At 62.3% G+C, this 15,774-nt stretch overlaps 1 protein-coding gene across 1 annotated transcript; it reads right to left on the reverse strand.

Annotated features, from left to right (window-relative positions):
• Positions 1-1,379: 1,379 nt before the first annotated feature.
• On the reverse strand, positions 1,380-10,221 carry EEF1A2 (eukaryotic translation elongation factor 1 alpha 2). Its single transcript, XM_028091173.2, has 8 exons — positions 10,145-10,221; positions 8,583-8,803; positions 6,695-6,874; positions 6,070-6,366; positions 4,556-4,706; positions 3,000-3,256; positions 2,117-2,351; positions 1,380-1,507 (listed from the first exon to the last, which is right to left on the reverse strand). The coding sequence occupies exons 2-8, from the start codon at positions 8,724-8,726 to the stop codon at positions 1,380-1,382; spliced, it is 1,392 nt and encodes a 463-aa protein (XP_027946974.1). The 5' UTR covers positions 8,727-8,803; positions 10,145-10,221.
• Positions 10,222-15,774: the final 5,553 nt, after the last annotated feature.

The raw sequence follows: 15,774 nt of genomic DNA on the forward strand, positions 1-15,774 counted from the left end.
GTGTGGCAGGAAGGGCTTGCAGAAGCAACTCCTTTGTGGGTCTCAAGATGGGACTACGCTGGGTTATCACGTGGGCTGGTCACATGCATCCTTATAAAGGGAAGCCGATGGAGACTGGACACACAGAGGAGAAGCCTTGTGACCGTGGGGCGGGGTCTGGAGTGGGGCAGCCGCAAGCCGAGGAACTTTGGCAGCCACCAGAAGCTGCCAGAGGCAAGGAATGGACCCTCCTTAGAGCCTCTGGGGGGAGCACAGCCCTACCAATGCCTGAATTTTGTCCCAATCATGGTGACTTCGGCGGGGGAGAGGAGGGTTCTGTCGTTTTAAGCCAGTTTGAGGTCTTGCATTGCAGCAACCCTAGACACTTACGTGGTTGGCCTGCTGCTCACCCTGGAGGGGAGCCCCCAGCCCAGTCCCCTACTGTGAGCACGGTTGGGGAATCTGCCCACCGCCTTGCCCCACACCGGGATAGGCTCCTTCTGCAGCACAACCCCTGACACAGCAGGGCGCTGCTATTCTGGAGCAGGATGGCTGTGGGCGGAGAGCAGTCTTGCCATCCCCAACTCCTGTCCTTGCTGACCAAAGTCAGGGCTCTCTCTAGGGTTTTGGGGACTGGAGCTCCTGGGTGTGCCCAGGGCCCAGCTGAAGAGCAGGATGCATGGGGTGCTCCTCTCCAGCCACATGTGACTGGCTAGTAGGGGACCGAGACCACAGAAGCCAGGAACCCAGTGAAGACCCGTGTGTGACAATCACGGGGGCGGAGCCCTCAGCTCTCCTCTGGTGCTCAGAGAGACCTACAAAACACTCAGCCCCCTTCTGTGGATTCTTTGTGCTGGACGCCCCCAGGAGGGCATTTCCAAAGCCCCCCACCCCCACTGCAAACCAGACCAGCTGGAGTTCGGATCAGGCCTCCAGTGCGGGGCCACAGGGTGTGGTGGCCCCCGCCCCACCATCCACCCTGGGCAGCGCGGGAGGACACCGGCCAGGCCACCGGCAGCGGTGATGGAGTACGTGGAACACGGAGGAGAAGGGGCCGGGGGAGAGCGCGGGGCGGACGGCCCCCACCCCACCCCACCCCACCCCACCCCACCCAGAAGCAGGCGCACACGGATCTGGGGTCGCTCAGTTTATTGGTAAAACGGGCACTGAGCGCGGCGAAGGCTGGGCGCGGAAGCGGGGGCGGCGGGGGCGCTTTTCCTCTTAAAGAACTTCCACTGGACCTTGATGGCGAGCATCCAGTCGCTGACCGAGAGCCTCTTACAAGCGGAGGTGCAGACATGCGCCTGGCGGGGGGGCGGGGCGCCGGGGCGGGGCCGGGGGCGGGGCCGGGGGCGGGGCGCGGCGCCGCCGGGGAGGGTCGCGCCGCGGGCGCCCGCGCTTCACTTGCCCGCCTTCTGCGCCTTCTGCGCCGACTTGGTGACCTTGCCGGCGCCACCGCTCTTCTTCTCCACGTTCTTGATGACGCCCACAGCCACCGTCTGCCGCATGTCGCGAACCGCGAAGCGGCCTGCGGGGAGCGGGAGTGAGGGGCGAGCAGGGCCCCGCCCCTGCCCCAGCCCCCCCACCCGCCCGCCCCGGCCGGGATGCCGAGCGCAGGCGCACTCCATCTCACAGCATCCTCCCTCCCGGGCCCGTTTCTGGGGGCGGGTGGTGGGGTCCGCAGCCCGAGGACTGTGAGATGCTAGAGCGAGAATGTCTCTAAGGCTCTGGTCTCCTCCTCTGGCGGCAGGAACGACCGCCCCCCCCCAGGCGTTGTGGGGGTCCAATGACACGCCTGGCCAGGGGTAGACCCTTTCAGTTGATACTGCGAGGGCCCGCAACCTGCACAAGGCAGCTCTCTTATATAGGCCTGTGGGTCATCCTAGGGATATCTGTGTCCCGCTGACGTCCAGCAGTCAGTCCTAGTTCTGCTCCCAGACTAGCTGTGGCCCTGGAGCCTTCCTCCCCAAGCTGACCAGCAGGGCACCTATGCTCCATGACATGGAGAGATGGAGGCTGGAGGTCACAGCAAACTGAAGGACACCTCCCCACCCACCCCACCCCACCGTGGTCCTCTGCCGAAGCTGGGACCAGCCCCATCCAGGCTGCACCTCCCTCCACCACCTGCCCAGCTCACCAAGAGGTGGGTACTGAGAGAAGCTCTCCACACACATGGGCTTCCCAGGGACCATCTCCACAATGGCTGCATCACCAGACTTCAGGGCTTTGGGGTTGTCCTCCAGCTTCTTGCCTGAGCGCCGGTCAATCTTCTCCTTCAGCTCAGCAAACTTGCAGGCGATGTGCGCCGTGTGGCAGTCAATGACAGGTGAGTACCCGGCGCTGATCTGCCCTGGGTGGTTCAAGATGATGACCTGGGCGAAGATGTGCACAAGGCTGTCAGACATGCCCAGGTGGGCAAGGAGGGCATCAGAGCCGAGGGAGGCTTGAATCCCCTGGTCCTGGGTGCTGGCCATGAAGGAAGGTCAGGCTACAGGGGACCCACACCCTTGACGTGGACACCAGGGTCCTCATGAAGCATTTGGCAAACCACAAGAGATAAACAACTGACAGGTGCGCTGTGGGAAGGGCCAGTGGACAGGACTTATGCTGTCTGCACTGGCCAGAGCTGAGGCAGGATGAGAAACTGGACCTCAAGTACTACAGTTACATCTCATGGGAGCCAATTTTTAAAACTGTCGTCACGTGAAGAGGTGATCAAAGAGGGTGCAGTGAAAATGAAGGGAATAAAATATTACACAGACGTCTCCAGCAAGAAATAAAAACATTTTCAGGACCCAGACGGGACCTCACTGAGGCTCGGAGCAACAAGGCCTGGGCCCACCCCAGCATCTGCTCTTCCTGCGAGTGCCCCCAGCCCTGACCCAAGCCCTCCAGGCCTTGATGGCCTCCTTTGTAAAGCAAGGGTCTGGTTCTCCCAAGAGCAAGCCTCAGAGGGGATCAAGTACTCTGCTAATGCCAAGGACCGCCCTGTTCCTGCCCTTGGGGGACCAGCCGCCCACCTGGGAGGTGAACTGGGCAGCCTCCTGGGGTGGGTCGGACTTGCTGTCCCCACACACGTTGCCTCGACGGATGTCCTTGACCGACACGTTCTTCACATTGAAGCCAACATTGTCGCCGGGCAGGGCCTCACTCAGAGCCTCGTGGTGCATCTCCACTGACTTCACCTCCGTGGTGATGTTCACAGGTGCGAAGGTCACCACCATGCCTGGCCGAAGGATGCCCGTCTCCACTCGGCCCACGGGCACGGTGCCAATGCCTGGGTAGAGAGGAAGGGGGCTGTGAGGAGCAGGTGGGATGGAATGAGGGGCACGGGGAGACCCCAGACAAGGCAGACACTGAGGTTCCGACAGAAGCAGAGGCTCCCCTGACCCTGTCAGGCAAAGAAGGGACTGAACGAGAGAGATTTCCCAGGAATGCCTGGGCAGGAGCGAAGTCAGGGGAACATGGCAAAGAGAAGCCCATCTGGACCTGGAGGCCTGTCCCCGCCCCAGGTGGCCGCCGTCCCCCAGCGGGGGGAGCACTGTAGGGACCCCTCCCTTGTCTGAGGCCCCTCCTGGTGCGGCAGCAGCCTCAGGGTGGTTGAGGACCAGCCCACCTGGATCACCTGGCCCAGCTTCGATGTTGCTGGTGTCAGGGGCTACCCCCAAAGGGGCACAGGTGCCCCAGACTTCTCACGGACCTGCTCATGAGAGGTGGTGTCTGCTCGGTGGGTGTCTCGCCTCCCCTAGCGTGTAGGGGGGCTCCACCCCCATGCCCCCGGCTGTGGCATGACAGAGCCGGCGGCTGGTGGCTGTTCTCTGCACTGGGTGAGTGTGACACCCCTGCCCTGCACGTAGCCCCCGGAGTGGGAGTGTGCCCCTCGTGGGCCTTGTGCTTGGTTATGGTTTCCTGTCATCTTATGAAGAGCATTTCTCATGCCTGGAGTAGAGCGTGTCTCCCATAAGACTGAAACTGTCATGGAGGGAAGGAGACATGGGATTTACCCTTGTACCACCAGCTCCTGGCACAGGGCTGAGTGCTTATCTGAAGGGAGAAGACCCTGGACAGATGGATGAATCGGTAGGAGTGGGTAGGTGGGTGGAGAGATGGATGGATGGATGGTTGGTTGGGCAGATGAATGGACAGTTGGATGGGTAGGGGTGGACGGATGTGTGGATGGACAGACAGACAGGTGGGTGAATGGGTGGGCGGATGGATGGTGGATGAACAGATGGATGTGTGAGGTAGACAGTTGTGTGAATGGACAGATGGATGGCTGTTTGGATGGATGGATAGGGAGATGAATGGATGGGTGAATGGACAGATGAATGTGTGGGGGTAAACAGTTGTCTGAATGGATGGATGGATGGGTGGATGGAGCATGGATGGGGGATGGACAGATGGATGGATGGTCCCCCAGAAAGTGTACAGCACTGGGGGAGGGACAGATAATTTGGCCTCAAGAGCCCCTTGTCAAGGGCCCTGGTCTGAGGAGTGGGGTGTGAGGGGCAGAACTCGCCAGGGTGGGCTGGGCCAGGTGCCCACAGCAAGTGTGGGACACTGAACCCTCACTCACCACCAATCTTGTACACGTCCTGCAGTGGCAGGCGCAGGGGCTTATCTGTGGGGCGTGTTGGGGGCAGGATTGTGTCCAGAGCCTCCAGCAGGGACACTCCACTGGCGTTCCCCTCCTTACGCTCCACTTTCCAGCCCTTGAACCACGGCATCTGGACAGGAAGAAGAGGGCATCCATTGGAGGTCGAGACCACTTACACCCACCTGCCCTACACTCCAGCCCCACGGCCTCCCCAGGACTCTCCAGGATCCCTGGTGGAGGTATCTGACTGTTTACCCTAAGCCAGTTCATGTCCATCAAGGGGCCGCACAGCTGACCCCTCACCCTCCCCACCACCCAGCTCACACTCCCAACATCACAGAAGCCTTGGGAAAGGAGATCTGGGAAAACAAGCAGAGCCCAGCACAGCTCAGCCCCCCCTTTCCTGCCTCCTCAGATCCCTGGGCAGGGCTGGCACCAGACAGGGAGGGCCCAGAGTCTGGCCAGTGGCCAGGCTAGAGGCAAAGAGTCTAGCCTCGGCCCCCAACAGCCAGCTATCTCCAGGCACGGCTGGCCCTTCCCTGCCTAGGGCTTCTCCTGACAGCAGACCCAGCGCCCTCCTGGCACGGGGCCCCCCTGGCCTGCTGGCCACAGGCCGGGAGAAGGGGAGGGGGCCGGCAGCACAGCCCAGTCCACTCCCAGAGACTGTGTCCTCTAGACAGCCCAGATCAGCTGAGAGCGCCCTGAGCAGCAGGTCAGGAACGGGACTTCAGGGGGACGGCGCTCTGTCGGCCTCCCCAGGAGGGTGGACAGTGCAGTCAGCTCACCCATTGCTACATGACATCCCGTGTGGGACCTACAACATGCAAACATGCAGCCCAGCAAGATGGGGGGCAGGGTCCCCAGCCTCGTCCCCTGACCACAGGGTTGCAGGGCAGTCCCCCCTCAGTGTGGTGGCGGCAGCACCGGCCACAGCAGATGACCACCCTCCTGGGCCGGGGTGGCCCCTGGCTTCACTGCGTCTAGGCGCTTGGTCTCAGGTTCTGAAAACTCCACCTCAGGCTCGGGCTTATCTCGTCCTGCTGAGTCCCTGAGACACAGGCTGCCTGAGCCACAGCGTCCCCACCGACCCATGGAGAGCCAGCCCCCGGCCCTTCCCAGAGCCGAACCTGCTCCGAGCCCCCAGGGAGGCTCCTGGGGGGATGAAAAGTAACCCTCCAGAGACAGAGCCCTTGGGCCTAGGACCTGGAGGTCGCTCCTCCTGCATTGTCCACCTGAGGGAGTGTCCCTGGCCAGAGAAGGGGCCTCTGCGGGCCTCATGGGGAGGCTGAGCTGGGGGGCACAATTCACACCGTTGGGCTCCTCACCAGGCTGATGCCCACAGGGCCAGGTGTCCCTGCTCCTACAGCTGAAGGGGACGTAGGCCCTCTGACCCTGTGCTCTGCCCTGGCCTAGCCTGACCCGTGCACACCCCAGTGCCCTGGGTTCTCAGGGAGGGGTCCCAGCAGCTCCCCCCCACTGTCCTGGGCACTCACGTTGGGCGAAGGCTCCAGCATGTTGTCCCCGTGCCAGCCTGAGATGGGCACAAAGGGCACAGTGGCTGGGTTGTAGCCGATCTTCTTGATGTAGGCGCTGACCTCCTTGACGATCTCGTCGTAACGCTTCTCGCTGTAGGCGGGCTCTGTGGAGTCCATCTTGTTGACCCCCACGATGAGCTGCTTCACGCCCAGCGTGTAGGCCAGCAGCGCGTGCTCACGGGTCTGCCCGTTCTTGGAGATGCCCGCCTCAAACTCGCCCACTCCGGCTGCCACGATCAGCACTGCGCAGTCCGCCTGTCCGGCAGGTCAGTCACAGCGAGCCCCAGGCACCACCCCTCCCCCAGGCAGCCGCCCGGGCATGGGCTCATCCATCTGCGTCAACGGCCGGGTGATGTCTGACTGTCTGGGTCTGTCTGTCTGTCTGCAACGGTGGCCCTTATGGGCACCCCTGCCTGGCTGAGATGTTGGGGCACCCAATCAGTTCTCTGGGGGACTCCGTACCAGGTGGGGCGAGGGGCAACAAACGTGAGGGGCATCGTGCCCTGGCCAGGAAGTGGAGGGAACCCAACTGCCCCTCAAGGACCCTGGGGACCCCCCTGCGGCCGCCCGCAGCTCTGCCCACCTGGGAGGTGCCAGTGATCATGTTCTTGATGAAGTCGCGGTGGCCGGGGGCGTCAATGATGGTGATGTAGTACTTGGTGGTCTCAAACTTCCAGAGGGAGATGTCGATGGTGATGCCGCGCTCCCGCTCGGCCTTCAGTTTGTCCAGCACCCAGGCGTACTTGAAGGAGCCCTTCCCCATCTGGAGGGACCCGGGACTCAGCCAGCTGGCCGGCAGGTCCCCCAGGGCCATGGGAGCAGGTCACAGCAGAGAGGCCCCCGTGGGACCCTAGGACCCTGAGCCCATCTCTGGGATGAGGGAGCCAGATGCGAGCACCTCTGAGGGACACCCAGACCTCACCCTGCCCTGCCCAGGCCCCGCCACCCTGTGTCCCCAGGACCCGCCTCCTGCCACCTAGATGGTTGCCATTTGAACGTCCGCCAGTAGGTGGCGCAAGGGCCTGGGAGTCAGGCGCCCAGAGAAGCCACCAACCGATTGAAACCCCTCCCCTGACTGAGGGCGCCCCTTTATCTGAAGCTGGCCACCCCAACACCCACACACCCTGCGTCAGCCAGAGGCCTACAACACCACTGTCAAGGTGTCCAACCAGAAAAATAACCCTCTGATTTTTTTTTTTAAGGAAAATAAAGGAAATTAGATGAGGTTGCACGGAAGGGCCTGGCTTTCCATCCCTTTCTACAGACAGCCAAGGCTTCCAAATAGCTCCGAGGCTCCTCCCCCCGTCTGTGCTCCACCTGCAAATACCTGTGCCCCACCCAGCGAGACCCGGTGCCCTGGGCCAGAGCTGCCCTTAGAGCGGCGGCCGAGGTTGCTGCCCAGGCGGGCAGATCCCCCTGCAGGGCTGTGCATGGACAGCGCTCTGCCCTCCAGGGAGGCTGCCCAGCAGGGAGGGCCACCCAGACAGGCCCCAGATGGGACCCAGCTAGACCTGAGCCAGACATCCTGCAAACACCCACAGCCTCCCCCCAGCGCCAACCCCGCAGGGAAGGAGGGAGTGACGCAGCTTTTGGGCTCAGGCGCGGAGGGAGACAGCCCAGTGCAACCCGCAACACCCCCCCACACACACACACACACTCTGAGCAGGGTCAACGCAGGCCAGCAACTGACTCTTCCTGGGCCCTGGCCCCGACCCCTCTGTCATCCAGGACGGAACCCTCACAGTCACCCAGACAGGGGCTTCTCCTGGAGCCCAGGGTGGGGGTAGAGGTTGCAAAGAGCAGAGTCCCCCACCCCACTCCGTGGCCACTTCCCACCCATGGGTCTCAGCCACTTAAGAGAAAGGAGGTCAGTCAACAGGGCCCTTCTCATCCTCACCAGGCAACCAGGACCTCCCCTCCCCAAAGAGCACCACCGTGGACAAGCAGCCCTCCCCAGCCCAGCATGAGAAAATGGAGCTGATGGGCTGGCTGCCCATCAATCAGCTATTAATAGCCACCCTGAGTCCTGGCCCAGCCCTGGGACAAGTAAGGGCAGCACCACCTCCAGCCCCAGACCTCAGCCCTGGGGACACAGGAACCCCACCCTGGGTGCAGGGTTCTCAAGTCCAACGTGGCAGAGAGTTCCAGAACCTGATGTGGACCCCTGTGGGGCAGAAATGCAGCCTCCAGGTCCCCTCCCCCACCCCAGGGGGCAGATCCAGCTGGCCATCCCTTGCCCACACCAAGCACATCCTCAGAGAGAGGCTGCCCCCATCCCACCCCACCCCACCCCCGTGCCACTCCAGCTGAGCTCTCTCAGATACCTGTCCCCCATGCAGGTTCCTTTAGGGCTCATGCCTTCTTGCCCTGGAGGAGATCAGCTGAGCCATGTGCCCCAGTCAGGGAAGCGCCAGCCCAGCCACCACGTGGGAACCTGTCCTCCAGTGGATGGGGGAGGGGGGCAGGCTCACCTCAGCGGCCTCTTTCTCAAACTTCTCAATGGTCCTCTTGTCGATGCCTCCGCACTTGTAGATGAGGTGGCCTGTTGTGGTGGACTTGCCAGAGTCCACGTGGCCAATGACCACTATGTTGATGTGGGTCTTCTCCTTGCCCATTCTGCCCAGGGTGTGGGGAGGGGCTGGAACGGCCTGGAGCGCTGTGGCTCAGGGTGGGGGGCTGCTGAGCAGTGATTCTGTGAGTTGGGGTGGAGGCACAGGTGATGGAGAGCCTCAGGCGGAAGCCAGCAGACACCGCCCTGCACAGGTTGCAAACATATCCCTGCCCCCAGATCTGGTCCTTACACCGGGGCTAAGTTCCCACATTTGGTGGGGCAGGAAGACCCCTCCCCCCAGCCTGTGCCTGGCCCATTTGGGTCAGGTGCTAAGCCCCAACGGTCCAATCTGCTCTAAATATCTGGGTGTCATACCCACAGAGCACCCCCATTGAGGAGGTTAACCCCCCCCCCGAAGAGACGGAGAAACACCAGGCTGGGCAAACCCCATGACCAGTCAGGAGCCCGGTGATGAGTCACCCTGCCCTGCTCTTCAGTGCTCTGTCCCCTGATGCTTGCTCCCCACCAGGAGTCTTGGGCCCTACACTGCACCCCACCCCCACCGGCAGCGCTGCCATGATGGAGAAATGGTCAGTGCTCCCCACTCCCCTCCTCAAGCAGGGAGGGCGCCATCTTCCCCTCATCCCTGCCAGGCAGGCTGGCACCAAGGGAGACAGGCTGGGCCAGGGCTCCCACAGGGCGGTGGTGCCCAGATCAGGGGCCTAGAATAGCTTGGGCTCTCCCGGACCTGGGCAGGGGGCAGACTGGGGGACAGGGAGGTGGGGGCCCTGCTCTTCAGAGCAGGGAAGAATCTGGCCCCAGCAGCCAAGCTCAGCAAGTGCCAGACAGAGATGCTTGCAGCCTGGTGGGGGCAGGGGGACACCCCTCCCCCTTTCCCTCTGGTCAGCACCCAGGGTCACAGCCCCTGCCCCATCCTGGAGGTCAGTGGAGAAACCTAGGCAGCCCAGGAGGGAACAGAGGGCCGGGCAAGGGAAAACAGGCACCAACGGCGCACCCTAGGGTGCAGACACCAGGTGGACACCTCCTGGGCCCGCCCGGGTGGGGCCGGGTGGCGAATGCCCCCCAGGTCTCCCTGCCTCCCTCTCCGCAGGGCACCCTCAGCAGCCCCCAGCACTGACGACCCTGCCCCAATCCCGCAGGGCCCCAGCCAGTCCCAAGGTCATGGCTGCAACACGATCGCCGCGCCCAGAAGACCGGTCCCCAGACGCCACCACCGCATAAACAAGAACCACCGCGGTGCCCTTATCCACCCAGCCCACCCCTGGTCGCCCGCGGGGACCGACTCCTGGTGCCCGGTCCGGGCGCGTGGGGTGGCTGGCCGAACGAAGCCCGGAGCGAGCAGCGCAGCCTCGCCAGGCGCCAGCCTGGCCCCTCTCTGCCCCAGGTCCGTTCCCCCGGAGAGAGGACCCTCTGCGGAAGGCTGGGGACGGAGGCGGAGCCCCGGAGGCCGAGCGTCCTTACCCAGAGCCGAGGTCTCAGCCAGAGGGACTGGCGGCGCCGGCGCCCGCGGTTTTATCTCTCCAGGAGGGGGTCCACCTATTGACGGAGCGGGCGCAATGCACTGCGCCCCTGCAGTACGGCAATGCGGTACCGGCGGGCGGGGGGGGGGGGAGGGGGCGGGGCGGGCGGGGCCGGGGCGGGGACGCGAGGGATGCAGGGATACGGGGACCCGCGGACGCGCGCGGGCGCGACAGGGACGCGAGAGGAAGATGCGGCGAGGGAGCGAGCTGCAAAGGCGCGGACTCCAGACGCACCCGCACCCGGAGGGAGTGCAAGCGGAGAGACCACCGCCAGCCCGAGGCGCGGGGAGCGCGGGGCACGGGGAGGGAGACGGAAGGGAGGGAGGGGCAGAGATGGAGAGAGGCAACGGGAGAGAAACAGCAAGAGATGGAGGACGGATGAAGCAGAGGCCAAGTCGCCAGGCTCAGGCACTCCTGGAGAGAAGAGGTGGAAAGGCACTCCAAACATAAAAGGAGGTCTTTGGGGATGGGGCCAGCCCCAGGGACAGGAAACGGCAGGTCAGGCCTCAACCAGGAGGGGCAGGGGCTGAGGCTAGGGTCTGGGCCATGGCCCTGGCCCGCCTCTCCCAAGGGCCAGACCCGGCCCTGCATGTGGTTGGTTCCTAATGAACAAATGAACCTGTTCTGTCTCCCCAGTATGGCCAGGACCTGCAGGTCCTTCCTCCTTTGGGACCCTGGAGTCGGCTTGCTTTCAGGCCCCCTGTCCCCGTGTGTCTGCCACATGGGCTCACCCTGGCATGCCCCCAACCAGGCCCCATGATATGGCCTGAAAACCGTGTCTCCAGGGTCCCCTCAGCTTGGCCAAGTGGCCTGAAGCTCTTTAGCAGATCCACCTCAACCACCCGCCCTCTGAGGTTCGTGGAAAGAATGGGCCTCTCTCCATGCAGGGAACATTCCAAGTCTGTCCCCAGAGCCCACTGATACCTTCCCAGGCTGCCCTGGTGGGCATGAGTGGGAAGGGGTTCCCACGAAGCAGAGTTCCCCTCGCTCCCGGCCCCAGTGTGATCCGAGTGCCGAGCCACCAGCGGGCCGGTCCTCCAGAAAGTGGGGGCAGGGGGATCTCGGAGGGTCCTGGGCAGACCGGGGTTTTAAGGAGAGGAATGGGCAGTCCTGTGTTGTGTGGAAACCAAGTGTGCAGGCCCCTTGACCCACTAGCATCTCTCCCCATGGCCACATCTCCCATCAGTCAACCACTCCTGTCTGCTTCATCTTTGTCATCACAAGGTCTGGGAGAAGGTCAAGCAAGGTGAGTGGGTGAGAGCAGAGGCCCAGTGTCCAGCACCTTCCACTGGGGCAATGCCTGAGAGAGCCCTCAGAGATGTGACCCCCAGCAGGTCAGCTGGTAAAGGGGCCCAGGGCAGTGGTCATGGGCCAAGCCAGTCTCTCCAGCCCAGGCTCTCCCACTGGGGCTGTCATGGGCGGGGGGGGGGGGGGGGGGGCAGGGGGTGGTCTGCCCCTACAGACAGAGGCACTCCTAACCGTTTTGGGCAGGGAGGGGCTCACAGATGACTCCGGGCACTTCCAAGTGCTGCTGATCCTATCAAACAGGAGCCAGGATTAAAAATAAACTCCTGGCAAGCAATGGAGACCCACCCCACCCCCACCCAGCTGCCCTCTATATTTGATGCATCCCTCCTGCCTGAAGGTTAGCAGGGATTTGGGAGACACTGGGATCGGATGAAGCTGGGATGGGCCAAACCACTGCAGGAGGCCCAGGTCCCTGGGGACGTCCACCCCAACTTCCCCAGAGAGGCCACCAGCACCCAGGACCCTGGGCTGCCTGCAGACCAGCCCCCCAGCAGGTCTGAGCTGCACCCAGCCGCTCCTGGCTCACCCACTGCTGTCAGCCCCATGGGAACTAAGTCACCCTGGGGCTAAGCTGTGCCAGGAGGCCATGCTGCCCAGGGCGGTGGCCACTGCTGGTGGAATGCAGCATCCTCCCTGAAGGTCCAGCATGCCGGCCCCCGGCGGGGGTCTCAGGTGGTTTCTCCAAAGTGCCTCTGTGTCCCCAGGATGTGCCCCATCCACCGGCAGCTGGGCTGCCTTGCAGGGCCCTGGGGGCCTGGCCCCTCGGCCGCCACCACCCGGAGATACTCGAGTTCACTTGGACATGAGAGTAAATAAGGTATAATGCTGAATAATAACATGCCAACAGTGCTAAAGAAGCCCTAACCACTGCATAGCCCTGAAAACTAACAAGTACCACCTACTGCATAGTACTTAGTAACTACTGGTCATTGACTAGTGCTGAATACTAAATACTACAGAACCCCAGTCACCAAGCACTGGGAGTTCACCAAGCGCTGGGTGGGCTACCAGGCCGCCGAGCACCCATTGACCAAGAGTCCACCGGACACAGACAGGCAAACCACCGTGCCCAAGGTCACAGCCAAGGAGGGCAGAACTTACAGTCAGTTCAGAAGGCCTGAGCCAGGACCGTGTCACTTCTGGACAGAAGCCAGCTGGGTCCCACCTCTGTGCCCCCCCTCCCCCTCCCCCTTGCCCTCCTCCCAAATCTGAGCCACCTGTCACAATGGCCCCCATAGCAACCGGGGGTATGGGTGTGTGTGTTGGGGGGGTGGGCTGAGCAAAGAAGAGGCCCATCAGCCTGGTGCAGCCTCACAGCCCACCTTCTGAGGAGTAGGGCAGGAGGAAGGGGTACAGGCCTGCCCCCTTAGTCCCTCCCGACGCCCCCAGGTGCCCCCAGCCATGAGCTGTCTGGGGAGACACAGGCAACCCCCTCTTTGGCTGGCTGAGGTTTCATGAGGCTGGGGAAAGAAGATCCAGCTAAAATTAACCGTTATCAAGCTGTCAGCCTGGAAATAAACCCTGCTCCTATTGGCTGCTGGTGATGTCACTGCCTGGTTAATAATAACCTGCAAATGCATAACTGACCACCTGTGCTGTGCCTTCCTGTGGGGGCCAAGGCCAGTGGTCACCCTGGTAGCTGCGGCCCAGGCAGTGGCTTGGGGGCAGGGTGGGGGGCAGGGCTGAGAGCACCCTCCAGCCTTAGAGGGGTCTCAGAATGACCTCAACTCCTGGCCTGGGGTGCCAGGCTTCCCTCTGACCCCAGGACTTCCGTGCTCACCCTCCCGTGTGGGGTCAGTCAGTCTCATCTCATCTCCCAGCTACCTGGGCAGCACGACCCAGGACGGCCTTGGGGACAAATTCCTCCCCCGCCCTTCCCGCTCCCAGCCGGGAACTGAGCGGCCCGTGAGGAGGACGCAACTCAAGTCTTCTCCATGGTGAGGAGGCACTCTTGGCTGTTGAGCTTCCCTCAGGAAAGTAAGATCACGGCCCCAAACCAGAGAGGTCCCCCCCGCACCCCCTCCCCCCACACACACTCCCGCACACCCCCCCCCCCCGCACCGCCCTCCCGCCCCCGCCTCCGCCTCCGGGGGCGGGGGGGCGGGGCTGAGCCCAGGCGGCGTGGCCTGGAGGCGGGGCCAGGGCTGGAGAGGGGGGCGGCGGGCGCGCCGCTTGCACCCCAGCTAGACCCCAAGGTTAGGCAAGGGCCCCACCAAACGGCCAGGACAGTGCTTGGTCCCTGGGTCAATACCACGGGGCGCTGGTGACTTCCTAGACAATCCAGGCCCCCACCAGGCCACCCTAGGAAACCCAGCGAGTCTGGGAGGGTATGAGGCCGACCTCAGTGTGCCGGGGAAGCCCAGGAAGACGGATGGAGCCCCTCAGAGAAGGGAAAGATCAGCCCGTCCTGCCCTCTCCACCGCCAGCACTTGGGCCACAAGAACTGTCTCTGGCCCCACGGGTACCCGCCCAGCGCAGCAGGACCTGTTGCCATGGTGACGGAGCGCAGCTGGCTGGAGCGGGTTACTGTCACCTGTGCTTGGGAGGACAGCGTCCTGCCAACTCCAGAGCTCGACCCCTGCCCAGCGCCCACCTACTTCAGGGGAAGGGGTCTGGTGGGCTTTGCCTTCTGAGCTCCGGGAGAGTCCTGGGCTCCAGCCTAGCAGCAGGAGGAGGGAGTGGCCAGGCCCTCCCATGAGGTCCACCGCAGGCTGTGGGGCCCCTGGAGAGCCCAGGAGAGGGGCCAGCCTCTCTGTGGTGGGACAGAGAGACAGAGGGAGAAGCTGGGGAGGGTCTGCAGGCCCACTGCCCACTCCTCAGGTGGTGGAGGGAGAGGCCACAGTGCTCAGTTCAAGGAGGAGCGTCTCCAGGTGGGACTGCCCTGGGGAGCCTGAAGCTCCTTAACAACTCTGGACCCGATGTTTTCATCTCGTAGATAGAGCATCCCCGCACTGGGCGATTGGGAATAACCTGCCCACAGAGCAGGAGGCCTCCTGGGTGTCCTAGGGGTGACTGCACAGGAGCCTGTGGGTGGCATCATTCTCCCTATCAGTGGCAGAAGCCCAGAGCCTCCCCTTCCCCAGGAAACACACACCGGCCAGACCGAGGAGGCTGGCCCTTGTCTGGGGAGGAGGCCAGGGGGACTGTCCTTGGGAATACTTAGAGACAAGTGCATGAATGACCAATGTACCTGACCACCCAGATCCAGAAATAAACACCCCCTCATGCCCTCCAAGGTGACCACCGTCCTGACTTCCTAGACCACAGATCACATCGTCTGCTTGCAAACTTCATAGGCATGGTCTGTGCAGTTTGGATCCTTGTGTCCAGCTTCTCTCGCAGGCCCCCAGGTTTGAGACTGTCCTCTGTGCTGTGTTCGTCTTCACTGCTCGGTAGCGTTCCATTTCTAAGTTCGAACTGCCACAAAGCCGTCTGTCCGCCCCGGTGGATGCACTTGTGCAAGTATACCCCAGGGGTGGAGCTCTGAGCCACTGGCTGTGTGTGTTCCTCCAGTCATTTGCTTACTGCCTCTAGGCTCAATCCCTGCCCTGTGCTGATGGATAACGTTGAGCATTTCTACTTTATGGGGAGCAGATGCATTTTGTAGGGCAGGCAATGAAGGATGAACTTATAGCTGAGAGAAAATTGATACCTGGCTTTTTTTTCTTTGACTATAAGGAAATTTTCCTGTTTCTTTGCACATCCAGTAATTTTTGGCTGAAGTCTGAAGACTCTGGATCCTGTTCTCTTCCTCTGAGGACTGTTGGTTCTTGTTTTAGCAGCCATTCGATCACTGGACCTGTGAGGCTTGTTTTCATGCTTTCGTGCTGGTCTGCAGAACGCCCCGCAGGTCTTCCAAGCCCCTCAGATTGATAAGATTCAACTTTCAGTCTTGGTCCCCAGCTCTTCGTGGGGCTCCGCTTTAACGTTTCTTAGATGGTCCTAGACTAGACATTACTGTAGGTTGTAGTCTTTTCTCTCTCTCTTTTTTTAAGTTTTTATTTATTTAAGTAATCTCTGCACCCAATGTGGGGCTTGAACTCAAGACCCTGGAATCAAGAATCACATGCTCCATGACTGAGCCAGCCAGGCACCCCTGTAGTCTTTTCTCTTAAAAACATAAATCCAGGGACTCCTGGGTGGCTCAGTCATTAAGCATCTGCCTTCGGCTCAGGTTGTGATCCCAGGGTCCTGGGATCGAGCCCTGCATCGGGCTCCCTGCTCCGCAGGGAGTCTCCTTCTCCCTCTCCCACTCCCCCTGCT

This window comes from Eumetopias jubatus, unplaced genomic scaffold (assembly GCF_037043125.1).
Source record: "Eumetopias jubatus isolate StellerSeaLion01/CBP00866 unplaced genomic scaffold, mEumJub1_p1.0 scaffold_9, whole genome shotgun sequence".
Lineage (NCBI taxonomy): Eukaryota > Metazoa > Chordata > Mammalia > Carnivora > Otariidae > Eumetopias > Eumetopias jubatus.

What these genes read in the sequence shown, in the direction of transcription:
- EEF1A2 (XM_028091173.2), bottom strand. Translation starts at nt 8,726, where the DNA reads ATGGGCAAGGAGAAGACCCACATCAACATAGTGGTCATTGGCCACGTG. An exon ending in TGCTGGAGCCTTCGCCCAAC is followed by an intron (nt 4,707 to 6,069) that starts GTGAGTGCCCAG and finishes CTTCCTGTCCAG; the next exon opens with ATGCCGTGGTTCAAGGGCTG. An exon ending in CTCTCAGTACCCACCTCTTG is followed by an intron (nt 1,508 to 2,116) that starts GTGAGCTGGGCA and finishes CGCTCCCCGCAG; the next exon opens with GCCGCTTCGCGGTTCGCGAC.